The sequence below is a fragment of the Trichoplusia ni genome, chromosome 8 (assembly GCF_003590095.1).
Source record: "Trichoplusia ni isolate ovarian cell line Hi5 chromosome 8, tn1, whole genome shotgun sequence".
NCBI classification, from domain to species: Eukaryota; Metazoa; Arthropoda; class Insecta; order Lepidoptera; family Noctuidae; genus Trichoplusia; species Trichoplusia ni.
In genome coordinates, this window is record NC_039485.1 from 9008758 (window position 1) to 9034916 (window position 26159).

The 26159-nt window shown below is 35.5% G+C and overlaps 5 protein-coding genes across 9 annotated transcripts in view; 3 read left to right on the plus strand and 2 right to left on the minus strand.

The window, feature by feature from the left end:
* The window catches only part of LOC113496446 (rho GTPase-activating protein conundrum), an 87861-nt gene extending 86569 nt beyond the window's left edge, over nt 1-1292 (plus strand). For all 5 annotated transcript variants that reach the window (XM_026875668.1, XM_026875669.1, XM_026875671.1 and 2 more), the window contains one exon: nt 146-1292. In XM_026875668.1, coding sequence (XP_026731469.1) covers nt 146-320 — 175 coding nt within the window. In that variant the 3' untranslated portion in view covers nt 321-1292. The remainder of the gene's footprint in view (nt 1-145) is intronic.
* Nucleotides 1286-3099, minus strand: LOC113496447 (nucleoporin Nup43). Its single transcript, XM_026875673.1, has 3 exons — nt 2631-3099; nt 2230-2401; nt 1286-1963 (listed from the first exon to the last, which is right to left on the minus strand). Exons 1-3 carry the CDS (start codon nt 2981-2983, stop codon nt 1448-1450), a joined length of 1041 nt encoding a protein of 346 aa, XP_026731474.1. The 5' UTR covers nt 2984-3099; the 3' UTR covers nt 1286-1447.
* Nucleotides 3100-3366: 267 nt separating this feature from the next.
* Nucleotides 3367-6166, plus strand: LOC113496448 (queuosine salvage protein). The gene is made up of 4 exons (XM_026875674.1): nt 3367-3824; nt 4169-4381; nt 4615-5074; nt 5507-6166. Exons 1-4 carry the CDS (start codon nt 3717-3719, stop codon nt 5728-5730), a joined length of 1005 nt encoding a protein of 334 aa, XP_026731475.1. The 5' UTR covers nt 3367-3716; the 3' UTR covers nt 5731-6166.
* Nucleotides 6167-6267: 101 nt separating this feature from the next.
* Nucleotides 6268-24223, minus strand: LOC113496449 (the record flags this gene model as incomplete). Its single annotated transcript, XM_026875675.1, is given in 11 exon segments — nt 6268-7603; nt 8077-8721; nt 9848-10190; nt 10316-10661; nt 10775-10818; nt 10903-11023; nt 11121-11792; nt 12053-12170; nt 12395-12547; nt 15869-16077; nt 24021-24223. Coding segments are annotated over 11 exon segments (3057 nt in total). The 3' UTR covers nt 6268-7291.
* A 1734-nt stretch (nt 24224-25957) lies between these two features.
* Nucleotides 25958-26159, plus strand: part of LOC113496772 — a 1973-nt gene continuing 1771 nt past the window's right edge. The window contains exon 1 of the mRNA XM_026876094.1: nt 25958-26017. Within this exon, the coding sequence (XP_026731895.1) occupies nt 25958-26017 (60 nt within the window). The remainder of the gene's footprint in view (nt 26018-26159) is intronic.

Sequence of the window (26159 nt, forward strand, 5' to 3'; positions counted from 1 at the left end):
TATCACTGTTGAACTTAAAATCCAAAGTGATCCATCTGGTGATTCATCCCAATAGCCCAGAATACCTGATGGTTTAACAAGTTTTACAAGTTTCTGGTGCTTGTTAAATCTATGTGGATTTCTAACGCATGAATGTATTCCTCAGCCTCCTGATCAAGCCGTCGGACAGCCTGGAGACCCAGCTGGCGACGGCGGCGAACAGCTGCCACGTGACGGAGGCGCTGATGCGCTGGAGCTCGCAGCTGTGGCTGGTGCCGCGCTCGCTGCTGGCCGCGGCGCAGCGCAAGCCGCCGCCCGCGCGCCGCGCGCACCTCCCCTGAGCGCGCGAGCTTGCCTCGCCCGGCAGTGGAACTGTCCCCGACGCAGCCGAGCCGCCGGTGCACTGATTACGTTTAGACATTCGTGTTCCATAAGTGCTCCGTGCCCTTCCGACTCCCGTCGACGGCTCTCAGACTCAGAACTGTATTGTTTCCGATTCAATGGACCTGTAACATCCATTGAATGGTGCTCACGATAAGTATTATAATGTCGAATAAGAACAATTCAAGTATATCCGTATTATTTTCAGTCAAATTGTGCTGTGTTTATTATATTTTATTCTTGAACAATATTATAGTTGAGTGATAATTATGAATATGCTTACCTACAATAATTATACTCGGTATGTTATTTTGTATAATAATGTGAATAAGATGCCAAATATTCAACCATTTTATATAATTTATAGTGATATTATCAATGTTATTCCAGTTAGAGGCTGAGCCTTACACATGTACCTATGAAAGCATTATTTTATATTTGAGACAAAAATCATCCAGTAAAAGTGTTAGATTGTGTAATAAAATGTCATAGAACGTAATAATGTAAAATTATTTATGTTTCATATGAAAAGCTATGACAAGTTTGGTGCCATCAGTGATTTGGATTTTGAGGCATTTTCTTAAGTTTTGACATTGTATTCGAATAATATTGCCTTAGTAAAAAAACTAAAGGCGAAAATTTTGTAATGCTCAGGACTAAGTAGTGAGTGTTGCCTGTGTAATAAAGTTTGAAGGTTGGTTTAGAATGTTACCTATTTGGCAATAATGTATCAACGGTTGTAATGTGGTGCCTTCATTGATATTAAGTTCGCACAATTACTTTAAAAATGTAAATACTATAATATACTTCGGTTTTTGTAAAATATTTTACCGATACTAAGCATGCAAAGACTGACTTGGTGTATTATTATGTGTAATTTTATATTGTAAGTGTATCTACTTTCAAAATTTAATAAAAATGCATATTACATACAAATTGTTTTATTTTAATTACTTAACTTACTTTTAAATTATTGTATTACATACTAATTAAGAAGCCTTGAGATTATCCCAATTAACAGGATTTTCTGCTGATGGGATATGATAAAGGCTTTATCAAATGCAAAATTAACAGACCTACAAAATAATTAATACTTAAAATTCTTAACTAAATAAATAGCTTCATTGTCAGCTCCACAAAGAATCCGACCCTTGTCGCAATGAAGCGTGTTGATAGCTTTACTTAGAGGTGGAATCACAGAATTCACCATCATAGACTTTTTGTCTTCTAGAGGCATCCAAGTGACCTGATTATCTTGGCCCTTAGAACTCTTGGTCAAAGCCTCCATGTTCCAATCCCATAATTCTCCAGAAACTGCGCATGTGAGAAGCATGTGAGGGTTTTCAGGGTGGAACTGCATTTCTGAGACTCCCGCTGAGTGTGCATTGACTAAGGAAGTAGGGAATGTGTTCATACGCAAGTCCCAGACGGCGAGGGAACCAGACTCACTGCCTGCAAGAACAATGTGGGGTTGTGTTGGGTGGTTGATGATACAAGTGGCAGCTAATTCATCGCCAGCTAAAAGGAATGATGCGGCTGGTTTGTTTTCCGTTGATCTTAGATCCCAAATCTTCATATGGCCTCGTAAATTACCAGTGATAACCTAAAACAAAAAAAGAGAAATGAAAACAATGAAATGGTTTGATAAGAAACTATTAACAAAATGTTTGCAAAGATTCACTATTGAGCTTATCTTGTTTTCAGAAGCATTAATACATTAGTGGTTATGATACTCACAACACGTTTATCAGATTTATGTCAGAAATTCTACTAGAAGATGCAATATTAACTCAATAAAACTTAACTTACTAGAATCTTATAGTTTTTTTTTCACCAACATTAAAAGGAATAAAGAAGCAAATGATTTACCTCACTATGTTTGATGAAACATATAGAATGTAGGGAACAGCTGTCAGCACCGGAGATGGTTCGCATAACTTCTCCTCTGCGCCCACTTAGTATGTTGACATTCCCGTCTTCTCCAATAGTGGCAATGTCACCTTCCAAAGTGTCTAAAGATGTGCAGGAGCATTTTTGTTCACTGAAAGAATAATATTGTACTGTTAAAGTGTACTTCAGGCACCAGTCTCTCACAAAGTTAAGCTTGCAGTAGCAACCTCTAATGTATATGACACTTTTATTAACCTACCTGTTGTGAAGAGAAAATAACGATAATGTTATAACCAGACCAGTGGTATATTATGTTCACTGTCGATCTAGAATTTACATTTATTTTATTTATTCCCAGTATTCCCAGTTTTAGTACATACCCATAGTTGTGCAAATTCTTCCAGTGAAATATTTCTCTGAGCGGCGATTGTTTGTCATACACACTAACTTCGAGAACTTTGACATCGCCATTCGACAGCGAAACAGCAATTTTGTTCTTTTCCGTAAACTTTATTTGCGTGACGTCACCTTCTACAGGATATTCCGAGAGCTGACGAGGATATTCTATCTCATCTTCTTCGTGAGGGCTTTCTATAGTCCAAACTTTAACGGAATTTACATCATCATCCCAACTGCCGGTAAAAAAGCACTTTGTTTCAACGTAATCTTCTGCTATCCATCGGATTTTGTTGATTTTCTGTGAAACAAACGTTCCTTGCACGTCGAGCGGCATATTTCGGTACTATTAAATCACAAACTTTCTTGTTTTTAAAAGTATGTCGAAAGAAACAATTTCTGTTTTGTGGACTTTTGTGATCCTTCAAGTTTTTTTACAACTTCAAATGTGAGGTTATGAACGTTACGTTTCTTAACATTGTGCGAAAAAAGCGGCCGTTTTCTTATAAATATATTTTTCATTTTTTAAATTTGTATGATCTGAATAAATATTAAACAAATTTAATATTGGGTTTACTGATTGCCGTTTATATTAGATTTGTTTGAAAACAAATATAAAAATAAATTTCTTTCGTTTTTAACATCAGCTCCTGTTACTGCTGCTTATACCGGAGCAAAACGTTTAGAAATACTCGGTAATTTTTCATTTATTTTGATCATGTTATTTTATGTGTAGTTTTAAATGACCTTTAATCCAATCAAATAAACAAAACAATGGGACTGGAGTGGCATAAAATTAGAGAATGAATGAATTTGATTTAAACGTGTTTATTTATACAATTCACTGAAATGTTTGCGTTTGTGTTTTGGAACGATTGAAGTAAAGTTAAGTAAAAGTTTGTTTGTTATCAATGAAATCTTAATAATATCAACAACTTATCACCAGCTATCACCATCCGTGGCCGTTGCATTCCGTAGTAAAGTTTGTTTTGATGAAAACAAAAACTTGGAATTGTGTATCAAATATATTCATCTTTTTATAAACGTACTAGTGAGTTCATATTCTTATCATGGTGCGTGAAGGGGTTTTATTACCGGCGGAATCCGGTGAATTTATCGCAAAGAATGCACAATACGTGAAAATACACGAAACAGGTCTTGATAAACTTTGTGAAGAGGTAAGATTATACTATTTTTAAGTGTGTCTAGCATACCACTTGGTTACATTACTTCACTTAGATAGTTTCTAAGATAACGAATTCAGCCAGTAAGAATGATAAATATCATTTTCTTTTTTATCGTTATATTTTGAGTAATGTTTTAGGGATTATATAAATTCTACAATGCTTACAAAATCGTAAAAATATAAGTTTTAAAATTAGCATTGGATGAAATGAATGTAGTAGACTAACAAGGAAAATTTAAAACAACAATTGCCATATTATCTATACAATGAATATTATTATTTGTTTGTTATTTAAACAAACAATGTTTATAAAAACATGTTTTATATTTTTTCCAGATGTTAAAATCAGTAACCAGCAAGCTAGAGATCCCGGACACTGGTGCGGACATCATCCATCCCAACAAGGACCATGAGAAGGCTGCAGACTGGGTGTTTGTGGCTGATGCTCTCAACTTCTGCTTCTGGTCCTACTCTGATGCCCAGAAGTGGACTGTAGATGGACACTCTGGATATTATGCCTTAGAGGCTGCATTGGCTAGAGCCATCAAGGTAAACTGGCATATAAGAAAATTAGTAATAATTGAAATAAAAAATACTTGGTACTGTGTGTTGATCATGCCTGAATTGCTAGAAAGACCAGGAAATAACATAGTCTATTATAAGTAGGAGTTTTAAAACAGTAGTACTTAGCTGAGTCCAGTTAGACTGGAAGCCGAACCCAATGTAATTAGGAAGGTCGTGACGAAGGTGCTTTTGTTTTCATAAACTCTTGGTATTTCCAGGAAGGTATTGACATCACAAACCCAGAATACTACTCAAAGATAACAGAAGATCAACTCCGCACTGTCATGAGAGGTGACAATGAAGCAACAATCCCACTCTTTGAGCAACGCTTATCTGTACTACATGAAGTAGGATCTATCCTCCTAGAAAAGTACAATGGCACTTTTGTAACATGTTTAAAAGAAGCAAACAAGTCTGCAGTGAAGTTATTAGAGATTATTGTAGACAATTTCCCATGTTTCCGAGATGAAGTGACGTTTAAAGGTCAGAAGGTGTCTTTATACAAACGGGCACAGATCCTAGTGGCAGATCTGTGGAACTTCTTTGGTGGTACTGGATGGGGAGAGTTCACGGATATAGATAGAATGACAATGTTTGCGGATTACAGAGTACCACAGGTGTTGGTGTACTTTGGTGCTTTGAGTTACACTGATGAGTTAATGGATAAACTCAAAAAGGGTAAGATTATTTCCATCTTCTTTACCTTATAATTCATTAATTATTTTCTGGTGGCCCACCGCCACATCTATAGCAGGTGCGCAAGAGATGCCGCAGTATGACGTGTCGCTCTGTCTCACGTTCAGAACCATAATAATTTTACTTTAACTCATGGTGTTAGACCCTTTAGCCCACTAAAAGGGACTCCACTTCATGCAACTGAATTCAACTGACTCTATGAGTGGCTATTCAGTAACCTATTTTTGATTAATTAACTATCAAAAAATAATAGCTTTTATTTTTTTTATCCTATACCTTGTCACACTTCGGCTCTATTCTCATACCTCATTTTACTATTGCAATTATTCAAAAAATTCCTTATAGCTCTCCTGAGATTCAAAACAGTATCAACTATCAGATCTGCAAATTCATGATATATGTATTCATTCATAGATGTTCTCCTCCCAAGTGGATCAGACGAAGAAATAGAAATCCGTGGCTGCTCCATCCACGCCGTAGAACTTCTAAAGAAGAAACTGGAAGAGAAACTGAAGGGCCAAGATGTAGAAGTTCCAAACTCCAGCCTGATAGACTATTACCTCTGGTGTTACAGAAGGAAGTATGCAGAGGAAATGGAGAGCATTCCCTTCCATAAGACTCTTGGTATTTTCTATTAAGAGACATATCATTTATTTGCTAAAAATATTGAGGATTTATTCACCCTACAGAATATCAACCTTAATGCGACGGCATAAGACTCATTCTTGTTGGCTTCCTTGAGTGTGTAGAGTTTGAAGATTTTGTTCTTTAGTGTAAGTAAATCCTATAATGGTGATAGGTGCTGTTGCTATAGACGATAAAGGGTGGTGTCATAGTATTAAGTAAAGTTTGTTAATTATTGGTGCTCTTATAATTTATATGTAATTATTTAGTTACTTTTATCTCCAGATTCTGAATGGCACGTCAATTTCATCAGACTGTGGTTAGTTGACTCAAAGACAAAAATGTAGATTTGTGATTAGAAGCACAATTCAGTCATTTACTTATTATTTCTATTTTTGACTTTTGTACTAAGTAAGTATTATTTTCCTGTTACCATATGAATATTTTAAGCAACCAGTAACAAAAAGTATTATGTCTAATCAATTATATCTTTATACATTTATTAAACTAAGTATACATTTTTATACATAAAATAAATAAAACAACAGGAATACAGTTCATAACTTTTATTGTATGCCCCTATCCAACATGTATAGTCCCGTGGCGTTCACCGGACGCCGTATCACAATGTCAGTGTCTATAATAACTTATTGCACTATAAGTACATTTATATTATACATTATACACAACCACTATACATACCCAGTTATATTAGTTATTTACAACTTTGGCATTAGCTAAATAGTCGATGTTATTCTGTTACCACAGGAAGGTTATGTTTTAAATGTGCAGTGTAACTTAAATCTAGTTTTAGGTACAGTTGTTTTTAAGCAGGATTATCACAACTTGTGTCGGTTTTCAGACTGGGTTCCAGTTATATTTTTGTTAAACAATTTCGTATTATTTTATAATGAGGAAATATTAAAAGTTCAGTATGATAATTTAGCAATGCAATTTTAAAGTCCATTTTTTTCCTAGTAATTTACAAATCTGTGAGATGTAATCGAAGGATATTTGCATATTTTTCAATAATTAATATGGCGATGAATGTATAAGTAAAATAAATAAATAAATTCAAAACATAAACTTTCTACACATCATAACACCGACGTTACTTAAATAAATGAAAAATAATGATTACAAAATGGCACTTAATATTTACACCGTAACCTACTTTTTAATTTATTTAAATTATGTGACCGTTATTATGCACTACTATACAAACTATTAAGTTTATTTCAACTCCCCCAATTGAGTGTTTTTACTACATTACTTGTTTAGATCATAACAAACAAGTTGTAGTCAAACTACTGCGATAGACAGCACGCGATGTACAGAAAATCATGCTAAAATCTCTCTGCCTGAATAAGACATGGGTATCCTAGTGAGAACTACGATAAGTGAAGTATCTCTACGCTGAGAAGCTAATGCGATGACTAAAGCGAGTTGATTTGATCATTTTTAAGTTCCAGTTAGATTTGATTATGCTAAACTTTTTACACGTATACCTAATTAGTACGTTAATATCTTACATAATTTGTTTATATGGCATCGCTTTCCAACCTAACGAGTACTTCACTTACTACTGAACTTTGTCTTGAGACTTTCGAAGAAGGCGAGTTTTGTTTTGATGGTGCCGGGCTCTGGTAGCGGGCTGCCGGGTCTACTGGACTCCTTGGTGACCTCCTCGATGCCCTCAGGGATCTCCTTAGCTCCGCCCGGTACGGTGAGCGGCGTGGACATGGACAGCTTCAGCTCCTCCCGGAACTCCTTGGAGATGCTCCTGGCTGTGAGACTGTGCATGTACATCTGCTTGTTCTTCTCTGGCTTGAATTCTGTTAGAAGATTCTCTTTGCTCTTTCGCCGTCTTGTTGCCAGTTGTGGCATCTGAAATAGAAGAGTAAAAGTTTTGACATTCGTATTTAAGTTTGGACAAACTGTCTGTGACTTTCGTGTGGATGATTCATACTTCAAAGATGTTGACGCGGCTTTCGAGCCTGCCGCCGCGTCAGCTCGAGTTTAAAAACATCGGTTGTTCAGAAGCCAGTAAGGCAATCCCGATAAATACGTGTGAGTAAACCGTTGTGTGTATCTTTGAAATATGAATAATGGCGTTGTGCATTTTGCTATTGGAAGAATAATCAAATCAAATATAACAGAGATGGGGTCTATGCTTAGTAACGTTACAATATTAGTAGGCATAAAATAAGAACAAAACTTTAAGATTTATGCCGTCGAACTAATCTAAGAGGTAAACTTAACAAATATTCGTCATCCGATCGCTATCTCTCCCAATGTTTGTTAGTAACACGCCCAAATTTTCCCAAGTACTGTGTCATAAACTTTATCACTTTACACACCTTTGTTGATTCTTCTAAATGCTCCATAGTACCGAATTTCTTAGCCAGCTCCTTTACTTTGGGCAGATGCAGTAAAATGTCATCAGATTCAAACAGCTCAGACTTAGTCACCTCAGGTTCTGCTGTCAGAGTGTCTTCGTGCACTCCGTCGGTCGGACTGGCGCTATCAGGCTCAGAGATGCTCTTATCAACAATACCGATGTTGTCATTCGTGTTGTTCTCATAACTCGGCGATAAGTTATCAGGCTTACACTTCATAATCTCTCCTGTTTGGACGTTGTAGATTTTTATCGAGTCTTCTAAACTGCTCGTACTTATGTAAGAAGTGTCCACGCTGAGGGGTGATTTGAGGGGTTCATCGATTCTCTCCTCGCTCTCATGTATTGGTATCGGCGGCGGAGGTTCCGTTGGCGCTGCTTTATAGGCTGTTTCTAAAATTTCTTCGAATTGTTTGTCAGTTGCTTCGTCATCGATCAAGACAGGTTTGGCGGAGAATAGTGTTTGTTCGTTAGCATCGTCGTATTCAATCATAATGTCATCTTTATTGTTAATTGTAGAAGTTAGCGATGCCATCTCCTCTTTGCCAACAAATTTTGTGTAATGTTGGTTTGTTGCTATAACGTTAAACTGTGTTATAAGAAGTCCCTGAAAATTTCAAGAAAGTTAATATATTTGTATTTATGGACACTAATTATAAATAAATATGCAGATTTATAAATTATGATTGTCGAGAGTCTAAGAATAAGAACCCCAATTACTCAAATGTACAAAAACTAGAAGCTACTAACTAAAAGTGCTAATCAATGTTAAAGTTAAGTTATTAGTGGTTAGATAATATTAATTTTAACTTAAGGTAACCTAAAAAGCGTTAAGTCGTGCATGGCTGATAAAACATTAGATGTGTCGAAGAGTTTGTGTTTCGATATAAAATACAAACTATAACCGATATTATATACAAGAGAAGAAAATAAAGTATCGTGCTCGATGTAGATATTGCGAATGAGTTAGTATTAGAGTTAACTAACGGTTAAGCTAGACTTCGTTAGTAAGTGGCAAGCAGTCGGATGCGGTTAGTCAATATTTCGTTTGCCAAAATCTTACACTCACCACTAACGTCATTGAGGATTACTGTAGTACTGAAAATTGTATTAAGAAGAACACAAATCTATAGTGCAGTACTAAGTAGGTAACTGTTGTATTAATAGTGCAGAGTGCTGTTAGTCAGCCATCTTTATATCCAACAAACAACATGCCAACTTTACACACAACAGGCATCATACTGTGTGTCAAACGAAGATATTTTAGATCTATGCTCGATTTAGTAATGAGAAAGGGGTCCGTTCACCGCATATTATGAAAGGTGACCGTGATGTCAGTATCCTATGCTAACGTAGTACCTAGGGCGCGGGCCTCGCACGCCTGCACATGGCAAGAGAGTCTCATGGGAGAGTTACGGTCAGTAGGAGTGCCATTGAGAACGGATGAGGTGGATTAAAGAACTTGGAACTAGGAGGGTGCTCTATCACCAGATATCGGTACGAAAGCCTTTGCTTAACCTGAGACTGCCACCGAACGTAAAATTGAGAGTGGGGCGGCGCTTAGCGCGGACGCAGAGGTCTTCGCTGCGCAGCGTGTTGCTCCGCCTAACATTGGTGTACGTCTCGAAAAGGTCTTCGGTGATCTCGGGCACTTTCGGTATTTTAAGTCTAACTATATCCTCGTTTTCCACATAACCGTCACCGTCGCACACAGTTCTACATTGTTGTCTTACGTTGGCATTTTGACCGACATAACATTTGTCTGTCGCATGATTTTCGTCAGCGTTATCATTTTGTCTATCGGGGTTTTCGAAAATGGGATTTATAGCGAAGTTGGGGCTCGCATTTCTAGGGCTGAGTACGTTGCGGACGATGTTGTGATGTAGGGCGGAGGCCTCGAGGTCGCTCAACGAACTGCTGGCACTTACAGGCGAAGCGAACTCTGTATCGAAATTGTCTAAACTGGTGGATTTGTTCATGGACATGGACGACACCGAGCTCGTCGAGCTCGCGCTCGCCTTCTTGCGTCCGCCGCACGACGCCTTCGCCTCCCGTATGTAATAGTCGCGCCCGTAACTGGAAATACATGTTACACACATTAGTACCCGAGTTCCCTTCATTATCACGTTCTACTATAAATTGAAGTTGAGTAAGTGATATCTAAATAAATACTCACATAAATGGTTAACTTAATTGCTTACCGTTTGTATTGTGGAATTTCGTCGGCAACGATGTCTTTTAATGATCTAGGCGATGGACTTTTTGTTGTTCTATCAATACTGTTAATGCTGTCATTACTCATGGTTAAACTTAATTTATTATGATTGATTTCTTTATCTGAAACTCCGTTAGTTTCGATTTCATTGTCTTCCATATCTGGTATTTCAATTTTGTCACCTTCTAAGTCTTTCTTGGCAGTAAACATATCAAAGAGTGATCCAGTATTTTTGTTTGATAGTCTTTTTTGGATGGCTTCTGGTGAATACGGGTTGTTTGGCATTTCTACGTAGTTCAGCCACTTCTTGCGTTCTCTGTATGCTATTGAACCTGGAAAATTATCAATTTAATGAATTATTTGAATAAACAACACATGTACATACATGTTGACTGATGCATGAAGACAACGTGCGTAACAAAGTGCGAAAATTTTATTCAGTTACCTGGTATCAATTCGTCATCTTGATCTGTGTCACGAGTCGGGATCCTAGAAATACATAACAATAATAAGGATAATGAAATCCAATAAAGAAATGAACGGAGATGTTAGATCGTGTGATCTTTAACTTACTCTTGAGGTTCATCGTCGAAGTGTTTCCTCCGCAAACTGTCCGCGTACCTCTGCACCGGCACCGTCACTGTTTCTTCGTACTCACCCTCGCGCTCTTGATGGTTCAACGTGTTTGTTGATTCTGCAATCATTGCCATGAATTATACGTTTTGAAATAATAAAAAATGTGTGCAGAATGCTGGCAGCATTCAAATTTAATACTTGACGAAAAAGGTTACCTTTGTTGCTTATGAAGCTATCAACATTGTTCATTGAATCAGTGACGTCGTTGTATATTTCACCATTGGTTTTAGTTAAGTCCTCTGCAAAGTTTTCCACATTTCCATTCATTAAAGTCCTGTGTATTTCCTCTTTCACCGCAAACTCAGCTTTAGATAGTGGCCCACTTTCAATGCTGATCACTAACTTTCCACCGTCGACTTGGTCTGTCGCATTGACATTGACTGTTTCAACAATAGTAACGTTACTATCATTAATTTCTTTAATGATTGCGTCTACTGTCTTGTCATCGTCAAGCTTTTCGACTAGTTCATCAAAGTCTTCGGCTCCTTCGATGACAGTCAGACTGTCTGGTTCAAAGTCTGTGTCTTCTACTTTAGGTATTCCTCCAATGACGTGTTTGGATTCCAACACTCTGTGCATGTCACTCTTATATTCCGCCTGTTCTTCTGAGTCGCTGGCATTGTCTGACAGGTCTGTCGTGTCGTCAGCGTCCCTATCACCGATCAGAGCTCGGTACTCTGTGTTTGAGTTTGGCACTAGCATAGGAACTGGAACAGATTGTATAGTCTTGATTTTCTTTTTCTGGAATAACCAATTCTCTTCCCATGTACCGTCTACCGCTTGTAGGTTGCTGCCCGAGACATCATCGAATTCTCGAACTTCATTATCTGTAAACAGTAGCAAAATCGTTATCACAATTTTCAAAAAATGTAATTTTCATTACAGTGGCTTGTAACTTGATAAGGTTATCTAGAAAGAGGTTATTAACTTCGACCCATTATTTTTCTATCACCTGATAATACAAGATAACTAAGCTCGTTGAGCCTGATTGGCATTTATTTATAATACGCCAACGTACGCTGTTACTGCTGGGCGGTATTAGAAATATTTGTACTAGTAAGATTAAATATATAATAATTCCGCTTACCTGTGTTATGCACGATGTCGCCTCCAAATTCTGGGAAAGGCACTCGTCGCGGCACCTCCAGAGCTTCGTCTGTAGCCTCCCCCTCTTCCCAGTCAGACACATCGTCTTCTTCTTGGAGCTGAAAAGTAATCACATTATTTTTAGACAATTGCCTAGTAACGTAATATCGCTGAGACTTCTAAATCTTAATGGGACAGAGTGAATGTGGTGTCATGTAGTAAGGTCTGCTAATCATCGTCATCATCGACTTAAGGTAGTATGAGTACCGGTTTTCAGTTCTTGGGCCACTTCTAGATCTTGTAGGACTGTTCACTAATAAATATTTCATTGGCTTTTACTTACGGGTGGCGTGATGTCCCTGTCCCTCTCCCTGGTGTGTCTGGAGGGCAGCGAGCGTGGTGAGGAGCGCTCGGACGGCGTGGGGCTGGCGCTCGCCGAGTGGATGCCGCTGCTGCGACCACCAGAACCATTCTCGTTCTGGTACCGCTCTATCACCTGTGCAATAAGGTTTAAAGTCATTGAACAAACATTTCACTATGTCGTCACAAGAGGTTTAATCATGGTGCAGTCAGCATTATTACAATAACGTTATTTTGTGCACGTTCCGTTTGAAATGTACAATATGTCAATGTTAGAGGACGAAGTGCTGTATCATTCGGATCTCTCAGCGGAATGATTTAGTGCATCTGTTTCAGATCATGAAAAAGCATCCAAATGATTTTTTTATTTATAATTTTCTCTCTAATAGGCACATAAACTACGAAGGCTTTCATAATTCGCACGCAACAGAAATTAATACCGATGTACACTATTCACTGCATTTCTTTGCTCTCACTTTCAAGATTTACACTGCACAGGAACTAACTGTAGTACTAAATCACCTAGATTTAAGATGATACATAGCGAGTCTCGGATTCAAAAGCATTAGCTGGCCATATCTAAACCACTGCGGCTAAACGCATGAATTAATAACAACTGACAATCGTACGAAAAAACATCAAACCTCTACATTCGCTTCGGGAAAGTAGCTCACAATAGAACTGAAGAAATTGTACATTTTCACAACGTGTTACACGAATTTAAACTTTATTCCTTTGTGTTACAAGTTAGGATACAGAAGAGAGTATTTTCTAAAAAAAGGTGTGATTCACACGGGCGCAGTTTTGCACTGCGCTGCATAGAAGCATGGTGGGTCAACTGAATGGCATAGGGTTGGCGAACTGCTCAAGAATTAAATTAAAAAATTGATACTCTCTCACATGATATTTGAAACATTACATTTTATTACCACTGTTGAATATTTTGTAGATAAAATTATATTTAATTCAAGAATAACTTAATCGTTTTATTAAAAGGCGAATCATCAACACATGTCTTGTTTACATAACAATTAATTCGATAACCATTCACTAAACCACACATCACTAAACATTTCCGGATTTCGTTCACATAAAACACAATTTATTCAAATTACCTAAACCATAATCACGAACAACTAATTTACGTAACTCACCAAACTTATAGCGGCCACGAAATATAAAAACACTACGAAAGATACTAAATAAAATGTGTACATTTTAATAATTGAACATTTCACTGCACTGAGATTACGGGAGGGGCGATATCATCGCGGACGACTGATTAACGACGAATGTACACGACTAATATCACTCATTAATCTCATTATTTATTTATTACTTACCATTTCTTTAGGAAACATCGGATTGGTACCGAACTATCTTCGCACTAGCACGGCGATACGGCCCGCTATCGACAGATACGCGATACCTTATCGATTCATACCTGTCTTTGACAGATCGCATTCTATATACATCCTTGTTTTATTTATGTTTTGTTGGTAAACCTACTTGTGTCAGTTATCTCAAGGATGGAATATTTTTGGAGGTTTTAACTATGTCTAATCATAACCTATTTACTACTTTATAAGTGCTTATTGACGGTTATTCTGATTTTCTTGTTGATTCGAATGAATTTAAAAGGAGATTTCAGAATTCGGTGCTGTGATGATATTTAAATCGAAAATGTGAGTCGCAGTTTTTGATAATCATTGCTTATTGAAAAATTATTTTTTTTTTACTGAAGTTGAGTTTGCGCTCATGAAAATGAATTTTATATTATTCTTTTCTAAAAAAACATAGAATTTAGGCATACGTTTGCAGCGAATATTAAGAATTAATATATCATTGGGCTTTACAATATCCGCTTTTCAACCAGATAATTATATGCGAGATTATTGCATTACATTATGTTATAGATTGTGTTTTGTTTAATCTTGAACAACGAGTGAATCACATAGTCATTGTAGCCTAGCAATAGTTGGTAGTTTGCCTTTTTTTAATATTTTGGAAATAAAAGAATTCGAAAACTGATTTATATACGTCATCATATTTTTCTATAAGTGTACTTACAAGATTCAAAGGTTCCGATCAAGGTCAAGATACAGAAAGTATTAATATGGATTAGTGAATCTATAATTGGCTTAAAACTAGTTTATCTAGATAAAGGGTCTTAGATTTATGGTATCAGTGTTATGAAGTTCAATGACCTTACCGGGAACATATTTCAATATATTTAGTTTTAAGTTATTCGAGAAAATACTTTTTTTTCATACTAGAAATGTTATGCGATTACGTTAGTTGAGCGTGGTAACCCTAAATTAGTTCTGGGCACGGCGTACCTAATGAAAGCATTTGTAAGGATTCGCAACTAGCTAAGGTTGTGTTTACATAAATATACAACTTAAAATTAGATTGATCCGGATTTTTTCTAAGATTAATGTGTAATGCCATGCCTTATTACACGCAAGTAAGCATTAACGCGTCTTCTTTTAATTATCGCATTTATTTGTCGTGTCATTAATATGTACGTTTTAATAAAATAAAAATATTATCTTATATGTATTGCAATATAATTTGTGAAATAATTGTACGTTTTACATACTTTTCTTGGAAGAATTAAAGAAAGACTAGAATGATCGAAACTCGAAAGTGTTTTGAGTAGTATTTTAGGGATGTGGGTATTTCCTCGTAGATTAGAAAGGAGGACAGATAAGAATTTATCAAGAGTTTTAAGGTTTAAAAGTTATCAGCATAGAACGAGAAAACTATTCGTTTTGAAAACAAAAACGTTCTGAAGTTGATTTTTTGTACAATATAAAGTCCTTATAAGCTGAAATAGGTCCATCTCTTTTTGTTTCATGAGATCTTGATACTGATCAAGATCTCATGAAATGATCTGCATTGTGTAAGTTTTTAGTTTTATAGGATTTTCGAATGAACAAATACCTATATCATTTTCAAGATCAACCTGGTGATTGTAATTCGTGAATGCCAAGGTCAAACTTTTCGCCACTGTCCTTATCTGGACGTCGTTATACATGCAGTATTCAACCTCGTTAATTATCATATTTATCTGATAACGTCAGCTGATATTAAAGCTGTAAGCATGGATGCAAGGACTTATCAGGAAGACTTTACACACGAAAAACGCTAAAGAGGTTATTTTTTTTCGCTGGAAATTATCAAGGGCTAAAAACGACCAAAGAGAAAAAGTTATAATTTCCGTTCTCTATTATAGGAAGCCAAACGGAAACCTTTTCGTAAGCAAGTTCGGAGTAACCAACTTTTCTTAATGAAATCCTCATGGACTTCCTTCGCCTTAGGAAACAACTAATGTTCACAAGTTGCAGAATTGGAAAGTAACAATGGTCTTCCTGAAGTTCAATTGTAACGCTTTGACTACGCATGACTGTGCAAGTCTGTTACACCATCTGCCACAACTGCGTTATATACATACCTTATTCAAAATGGCCGTTGCCAGCAAATCTTCGTAGGTAGAAGACTCGATGGTGGGCGTGTGTGGTTCAGACGCATATCTTGCTAGGGCTGGTAGCGCTGCTGCCTCCTCCACGACCCTGGCGACGAGGCGCTTGAGCTGCACGTGCGCGCCGCTCGCGCCCAGCCCGTGCGACGGCGAGGGGGACGCGTTGCGGGGAGGGGGGAGATCTGGAGACAGGAAAAGTAACTTTAGACTAGATATTTTAATGTAAGAAAATTGTGGGAGATTAAGTAATCTGTCCTTAAGTGCGAGGGCAAAATGTTGAGTAAAAATGTAGTTTGTAGGTTATGGTTTGTATAAGGCAAACTTGGCTTTGAATCATCTGGGATCATCTCAAAATATTATTTAGAAAAAAGATACATTATTTTGAACACAGTAACCCACCCCCATTGTGGGTGTTAACATTCTCATCAAGTCATATGTGCAAACAATAAACTCTGCCCCCATGCAAATAGCTGTTAAAACACTTAAAACTGAAGTGTCCTTCAAAATCCCTTTTACCGAAATAAAAAAGAGAAATAGTTAACCCGGATTCATAATTAGATTGATTTATTTTTATATTAAACCTCATGTGCAAAGATAAGCCAATTATGTAAATTCATGAGTACAGTGCATGACGGTCGTTAAAAATGTATTTAATCGATAAAGACGTCAATTGATTAGTGATTGTAAATCACAAAGATTATCTAATACATAACTGTTAGAATCGTTTAGTTGTATCTTTGACATGTTTATTGGTGTACTAAATGATGTTGTAAAGAGGCTTTACACCCATGCTGTAAAAATATAACTGTTTTCGTTAAACTTCCTCATATATACGGTGATTTTTTAGGCGTCTTATAAAAGTAGCCCAGTTCATGTATACGACATAAAATACCCCTAGACGCGATTTTTTTTTTATCATCAACTAAGATAATAGGTACGAAGAAAAATTAAACATGAGAAATCAGAAATATACTCTTAAAAATGATAAAAACGCGCCCGTTGTTGTTACAAGGCTCGGACCGCGCTCGCAACAGAGCTGTGTTTCTAAAACTACGAATTGCATCATAATATTGAATAAAAATTGCATTGTTAAATTTATTCAAATCTCATAAATACCAATTTTTTTCATCATAAACGTGTTCTAGCCATAGGATACATGAACTGGGCTGCTTTTGTAAGACGACTATAAAATCACGGTGTATAGGACTAACTAAGGCATTTAGAAGTACGATGGGAATACTTTTCTTTTTTACTCTTTCATATATTTCTAAGGCATATTTAATAACGCAATGTTTTATTGTTAAAAAGTCAAAGTATTATAAGCAAGTCGTGTGTACACTGTACAGGGTCGGATTCAAAGTTCAAATGGTAATTACTATTATTATTTAGCGTGGATACGGATAAAAAATGCGCAATTAACTCGAGCTCAACTCTAGAATGTTCAGTAAAATAGTATTTATTTAATATAATTACTTCGTTAATGTCATTACAGGTTTCGTGATGGTGTAATCTTCGCATAAATTATGATTGTTTTTTTTGTTTTTACCGTATTTTTTGTTAACCTCTGAGAACTGAGATCATTCTTGTCTCAAAGCACATAAAAAACAATATGAGTTAAATTTTTCCGTGTGTAAAAATTTACGAACTTCCTGAATCTTCTTAAGTATTTTAGTAAGTAGCTATGTGTGTATGATACTGCTAATTATAAGTCTTTTTGCTTTTAAATTACATGCGGTTTTAAAACTTTGAAGAATAAATAAACATTATTTGATAATGTAATATTATAATGATTTTAGAAACTTTTAAATATTCATTATTTGATTTCAAACTCTTTAGCTGAGTGCATATTGGTGAAAGAATTAACATTATTGCATATCGAATATTGAATCAAAAAAAGAGTTTTGCTGAATATGCAAACACGATTTCATAAAATAAAAAACTTTCTAATGTAAGAGTAGGTCAAGGTCGTTGAAGTGTTAATTAATACAGATAAAATTTACAAACGTAAGTTGTGCGATTTTTGGTAAATGTCATCAATTTCACCTATTAGTATAGTTGTGATAGTTACAAAACCACTGTGTTCTGTTTTGTTTTGTAATTTGGATTTTAGTTGGCTGAAAAATGTGCAATCAAAGTCCAACTCTGGACTTATGATATCAGTTATAATTATGAGTCCAAAATTTGGAGATGGTTCTAATCATTAGAAATAAAAAAGTATATTTATAAACTACTTACTATATTAGCCTTTCATGCCTTCCACCTACGACGCTTAATTACAGTTTAAATAACTATAAACGTTGTAATACACATTAAAAATATTCTTAAAAGTCCTTGTCTAAACGCCAGACGACAGACTTAGTTGTAGATAATACCTATCACACACAGGCTTAGCTTAAAGCCGGTAATGCACCTTTTAATCTCTAAATATCAATTTAAAAATCAATTAGTAACCGCGAGCACATTATTTGAAGAACAATATGTAAAAACTGTAATATTAATTATTACAATCAACCGTGGTACAAATGAATGATTAAAAAAATAAAATTCATTTATCTATAATATTTATTTATCTATAATATGTATGTATTTAGAAATATATAAGTAAGTTTATCAGTTGTCTGGTTACCATAACACAAGCTCTGCTTAGCTTGGGATCAGATAACCGTGTGTGAGTTGTCCCAGGATATAGGATGTAGAATATAGCATAATATTTAAACTCGCATGTGCAATTGTGATACATAAGGCGAACTTAATGCCACAAGGCAGCCTTATGTACCACATACCGCTTTTTTCTTGCATTTTGACTAGTAGTAGCAATAGACAGAGGCTTTCCATCAACCCCAGTTTTCGGATAACCAGTGGCGGGAACCATACGGTCATCTCAGACCCATATGTTGTTTTTTTGGTTGTATTATTTTTATTTATGATGACTTGAATTTAGTATAATCATTACTCATTACCTAAAAAAGTTTTGAAAGAGTTCTTTTTTTGATAACGAGGCTGGTTTCTGCTACTGAATTTTTGCTTCATCATTATTAATAAGGTAAATTACTATTAAAGCCTTGATTTTCCTTGTAAAATGTATTCTTTATGGTATTGATCATATCATTTTATTACTGACTCTACTGAGGCAGCTCTATTTCGTTAACTAACGCAGGGCTCTGCGATTATCTGCGATTAATATCTTACTTAGTCCTTAGTTCCTAGTTAACATGCGTAGCACAGTTTGACACTTTGAATCATGCCAGGTTTAGTCAGTACCTGAAACTAAAAAAAGAACAAAAAAGCCTTGAAAAAACACCTATATATTTGTCTGTATAACACGCACCCTGCCAAGTCGTAATGAGTAACAAACATAGTCATTGCGTTATCTTTAACATTGTTCTATGAAAGCGTGACTCTATTCAATTTCAGGTGCGTATGTGATTCATATACAAATAAATGAAGCCTTTATCAATTCGTACAGCTAATTTGATACTTGTTGGTACAAGTTCAATATGTTTTAACAAAGATTGTTTTTATATTAAGTAAAGTGCCATAGAGTGAATGACGCAAACCGATCGAATGGAATTTTTAAAAGAGTATCTGCTTATAACAAGTCGGTCAATATTTGCTTAGTCTTGCTAAATATTGTCTGGTATTTATTTATAAGTTGAGTTGCGATAATTTTATTTTGTTAAATATGTATGTTTCAAATTTGTGCTTTATTATAACGTAGAGTCAACTTATTGACAGTTTAAATGGTTTTGTGGGACATTGATATGTGGGACATGATCATAACAATAACATGAGTTTCAGCTAAAGTTTCTGTAAATAAATACATAATCCATATTGTTAATCCTGGGAATTGGAACTGCATTGTTCATTCATTCAAATTGTTTATTTAGTTTTATTTTGACGAACAACCAATCCGGCTCTGTGGGATATGCAACATCCGCAAGTGCGTCTGTTTGCACATCTAACTGACAACAAGTATACCAACTTGACACATGACAGACGACTTGTAACTTATTTAAAGTAATAATAACTTTTTAGTTTAGCTCATCTTGTCTTAGAATCGTCCTTTTTAGTTTTGTTAATAGTTGTTTCTATGTGTTTTTTATTCCTAGTGGCATTTTGAAGATTTAAGAAATATAAAGCTATTAGTTGTACCTAGGGAAAAAAGAAATTAGGCTTGGACAACTCCTATCGCTTAGGGACATACACAATAGATAGCAGCCGATTTTCAAACCTACTAAACATGTATGTAAAGATTCATAAAAAAATAAGCAACACGGTTGATGAACATCAAAATTTTATTTTCAGATCAAGTAACTATTATTCCCAGTAACAAGCAGTCAAGATGCCTGACATCTTCAAGTCACTCCATCTGCGCGTGTTACATACTCGTAAATTAGTACCTACAACTACATATATTTATCATATAGGTACAAAGGTCCGTCTTAAGTTCATATAAGGCGCTCCGAGAGGTCGCCAGCCGGCCTCGACATGGGCGCAAATAAAAACGCCAGACAATAGCTACAGAATGGCAGATTTAATGAGAAAACAACATAATTAATGCTGGGGTCAGACAGATATCAAGATAATTTGCTATCGGGACGTGTTTTGATGTTGTTGCGAGCGTTGCTACAAGATGTGAAATAAGTGGGCAATACACTTCATATGTAATAAGGGGTCTGCAATGGTCAAGGGGGCTACAAGCATATCATAGCCGCTGTGCAGTTGTTAAAAAGAGATGCCGCTCTACGATCTGTAGTGCGTTATCTTGCTTCTATAACCGCACGAGTATATTTTGAGAGGCGTTGGTAGATCCCCTGTATCGATAAGGTACCTGCAGTCTATGATTTCGCTGGATGATGACTCAGCGATGAGTTATCATGGCATCATATTTGTACGTCCTTACTGTATGTTTCAGAATAAAAAGATCGTAGTAGTTTTTATAGGTAAGTACTAAAAAGTTGTCTCTAACACAGATTTTCAACTACAGAAATAATTAAATTCAAATAAATAATGTAATCAGGAAGAACAACTAAGAGCCAAATGTTTATTAATTTATTTGTCTCGTAAAAATTTCGAAAATTAAGCATTGAATATTCATGTGTCACATTTAAATATTCTTAACTAGTTATAGCTAAGTATATTCTTTGATAGGCTGTTTTAATCATCCAAAATAAATTCATGTGTAATTTTTGTATTTACTTTTCATAATTATTAAGCAGCTTTCCGCTCACGTTTTAAAAATATAATAACTTCCAATGACAAAGCCGTCCAGTCGTTCAATACTCCCGTGCATATTGGCGGGTAAAACTCGTTCATTGAATACACTATTATGGTATCTTTCAAAGGCAAAGGCCCCATAACTAGACTAGTGCAAAAAACTTGAAGCCAAACTTGTTCAAAACTTATGACACCATCATTATTAGTGTTTTGTATAGATTGTTCTAAAAAAAAATGTTTCGTGAGGGTCTTGCGGTTTCTTGGATGATCTGCACTCTGTATGCAAGAGGCTGTTCTTTTTACTTACTCTTCAATTTTCCTACAAGGAAAATACTCGAAGACGGCGTCGTAAGAAAACCTGGATTCCAAATATTGAAATCTGAAATCGTGGACCAGCGAGTCCTCAAGTGAACCTAATGAGCAAATGTGACTAGCATTGCCTTTCATGTGTTGCAAAAGACCAGTGGCCAAAGCGGTGGGATTTTTAAATAATTTTAATTATATTTAAGATTATCGGAGTTAATTCCTTTTTTTAGAAAGTGTACAGCCATTTAAGCTATTCTGCTTCACCATAATTATTGTAAACTTATAGAAAATCCAACTCGTGCGTCTCTCGAGTGCACTCATCCGCATTGCTATTCGATGGAAGCCATTGTTTGCCACTTCGCTGTTATTATTACTTATCACGCGAGCCGATTAGAACATAGTCACCTGACGATCAAATCCACCATTATTTAGAAAATATTCGCAAAGGAATTAAAAAAAACACCGCATTCAGCATAGCATGCTGTTATTGTAGGGCTGATAGCTGTTTTTTTACAATTTTGTTGACAACCTAGAGCATTTATTAAATCTAACTGAAAAATAGGTTTTAAAAAAAAATGTCGCCCGTCTACTAAAAATGGATGTGAGTGGCATGAGTGTCATACTGTTCTATTGATCCTTTGTTCTAAATTCAGATATATATTTGCTCATTCGATCACACAACGTTTAAACTTGAAACAACTGGCCAGTATGAGATACATTGACGCTCTTAACATTTTACGCTATATTTTAAAATGTTACCTCCTTGATTTCATAGTAAGTGCCTACTTATCCAGTAGGGCATAATGTCAGGCAGCTGTTGTCCATAACAAGTCTCCAATAAAATAATGTATTCGGCTCTATTTATGGAAGACATCGACCGGTTCGAGAGACTACCCGCGAAAATTATGCTTCGAAGGTTTTGAATTCAGAATTCATTTTGAATATGATTGAAATGAGTACTCTTTTTTGTTTTTGAACAAATTGCTTATTTAAAAAGGTTTTATGTGAACTAAAAAGTATTAAATGCAGCAAAAAGTAAATTCTAACGCTGATGCTTAAGGTTTTCAATTTAAGCTATCAAGGAAATTCCAAATCAGTTGTTCGCTATTAATATTGTTCTACAATTGAGAGTGGCTGTAAGTACTTACTAATTTTATAAATGACGTTCAAACTCAAGGTTTTTCGTAGAATATTCCACTGCTGATCAAATACATCTCAAGATGAAAATATTAATTAATTTATAAATGTAGGAAACTTAAAAATTATGTTAAAATGTCATGTGAGTTGCCAGGTTAAAAACAAGTTTTTATATGGCAATGTCTTAAAACAGGTAGTTATCCTTTAAATCGAATGCAACCTTTTCTGACCATTTTTGTTTATTTGAAGGTAACAGAATATTTAATACGGTGAGTTAATTAGGTGTTTTTAGAGCATATATTTAAAGGCTATCTACATAACTAAATGAATACACAACATTGTTTGGACTTGAAATGAGGCAACGACCCCTGAGTTTGTTTTGAAGTTTCACCTCAGAGAGCCAGTTAGAAAATTTCGACTTAAGTTGCTAGTAGCTTGTTAAGTTTTGGCCGTCCAGTTTTACTACTGAATATTTCAGATTATCAAAGGCGTGCCGCGGCCTCTTAAAGCAAGTAATATTACTGCCCTCTTGCCTGGCCAAGTAAAGTTTCTAAAATGGTTACCTTCAAAAGAAAACTCTCGAAATCCTCGTCATTTGGCTAGAGGGGCAGCAGATGCTATAACGCTGCTACAATTATAATAAAATTACTTTAAGAGGTCGCGGTAGACGCTTTGAAGTCCCAAAACATCACAACAAACATTTTCAGTCAGCACAGACCTGGCACTTACGCTTCGCTAGTTCAAGGACATGAATTAAATCCTACAAATATTTCAAACTCATATTGTAACGATGTTCAATGTTGAATATTATGTAAACCTTATTTTTTACTTCTAATTGGATTTTTTTGCGTGTATATCCTCATAATGCCATTTACAGCGAACACCTAGATGCTTAAATGTTTGGTAACAAGTAAAAAACGTTTGAATTTATTAGAACAACTTTTTGTTGACTCTGATTGGCTGAAGACAAGTTTTTCACTGCCTTGATTGGTCGTTTTAATTTTTTACAACTTTTGATTGTTGGATTTATGTCATATGCAATCGTAGTTAATACGGTTATAATGTCGTGACATGGATGTTTTTCTTGTAATTACATAATGGACTTTTAAATTAATATTTCATGCACTTATTCGTGGGCACTTATTTGGTTTTTGCTTGGTTGTAAATTGTGTTTATGTAGGTAATTAGAATCAATAGACTTAGGCTTATAAAACTAAGCTGGTCAAATTACTCGTTCTTTTAGCAAAAATATGATTCTTGTCTAATTACAAAAATGCAGTATCTTTTGGGCAGATGTCGATCCACGTCGTTTACCAATTAACATAATATACATAAAGAGGTTATAACTTATAACTATTGTGCCGTTTTCAAACATAGCTTTGTATAAAATCAGTAGTAGGTTTATTCAGTTGGAAATTGCATGAGCCCTTAATATTTTTAAAGCCAACATATTAATACCACTTACCTAAGATCTCCTCAAGCCAGTAGCAGGAGATGTACAAGAATATGGCAACACCGAGCCAGAAGCCGATGAGCAACACTGCCAGGTACTCCCACATGGTACATGTAGCATCACTAGCACTCGATAATGAACACTCACGAACGTCGCACCTCACTATTTTTGTTATTTGTTTTTATTTTACTTTATAACATTTTTATGATCTAAAACTAAAATATATTCGGGTAAGTTTGCGTATAGGTACAGGTGATGAACAAAAGGATTTCATAATTTTTTTTGGATGAGTAAAACTGCAGAGTACCTACTTGTAGTCAACTTGTCGACTAGACTATTATGCTGGAGTTTAGAAACAAGAGATAGAGATGCATGAAATGGGATATCTACGATAAGTAATACTAAGGAGTTCTTTAATCGTACAACCTCAAAATGTCTTATTGTTTAAGTAACTAAAGTACTATATTTTTCGAAAATTTCGTCATCATTATAAACAAATATGTATTTGGTTTTCATAGGGATATAAAAAGCCCAAATGTCAAGATCACTCGTCTTCATATAATGATGGTATATGATGTCACCAGTAAATAACATTTTCGACGTAACGCTTACGGCGATTGTTACGAAATCCTTCAGATGTTATTGTTTTTAGTGCAAACAATCGCGATTCTATTGTTTTAATGCCCCGCCTCGGCGGTGTTGGTAAACAATTAAAATATTCGATGAATTGCCTTTTCGATACCTCCAAATGAATAAGCATGAAAACATCGAGACAACGATTGTGAAAATTTGCTCTCGTTTTGAGATAATCAAAATACATTTGGTTCAAATAATGACTGATTGGACAGCTGACAGGTATAAGTTAACCATGTCAACAAGTACAAAAAAACTCCTACTTTTTTTAAATGATTCCGTGAAGGAAAATTTTAATGATTTTGAAGTTAATTTTGAATAAAGATTGCTCATTATTATTCTACAAAACCCCTATAGGAAAAAACTTGTGTTGAATTTAGAAATAATACGTGGATTACTGATAGATATGAAGCACATTTTCCTCTCAGGAAAAAGAGGTCCTCTTACATAGTATAACTTGAATTATGAAGAAAAGCAAGAGTTATCTACACGTACACGCACATAATAAATACCTAATTACATCCTGCCAAGCAGGCTTTTAGCACGAAAACATATACTTAGTATCTTAATACCTTTTTATCGGAGGCTACCTTTGTCAAAGGTTTCAACAAAGAATACCGTATGAAATAGATATTCATGAATATACACGAAAATGTATTCATAGCTTCTGAGCACGGGTCAAGATCTCAGCAATCTGGGTCGTTGCATGACTGGCAATAATGTCTCACTATTAGCGTGAACTTCAGGCCAACGTCATTTGTGCAGTTGTGAATAAAACATTAACAATAGTTATTAATATTCACTGATTTGAAGGTTATTTTCAACTTAGATTGCTGCTTTTGAGGAAATGTTTTGTATTTTTCTAATGGCTGTCTTTATAGCTTTGCCTTGACTGAGATAAGGAAGATGACAGGACTGACACGGGCAGTCGTTTCTGGAAACTTCACTATAATAACGTTAAGTTTGTTATTTTTAATGAAGCATAGTGTTAGAGAATCGTTATTGTATACCCAATAGAAGACGATGATGAATTCGAGTATATTAGATTGTAGGCATATAAACACTATAACGGAAAATTTAATATCGCATCGATAACATTTTTGCCAAATATATTCAGTGTTCTTCGCAGTGATGAACATAATATTATCATTTGGATTCGAGAGGTAATCTGTCCTATAAATATGCGTTAGTAAACTAATTACGAAATATTTAATAATAATATTAACAGTGGGTTTTTTCAGATACGTAAAGTTGTAAAGCACTGCCCTACGTGTCTAGGCAGCTCTTCATATTAAGCACATACAAAACAGATCACGATGATCAGATCAGATCAATATTCCGTAACACTTGTTCTACCAAGGCCCGTTGACCTCTACGTAGGTATTTACACGAATATTTAGTTCTACTTAACAGTAAATGGAATTTACGAGATTGTAAATGAGATAGTTTCCATTCATGAAACATATAACATATAACCTCGTTGTCTGCTTGTACGCACCTCACGTCAAGTGACATCTT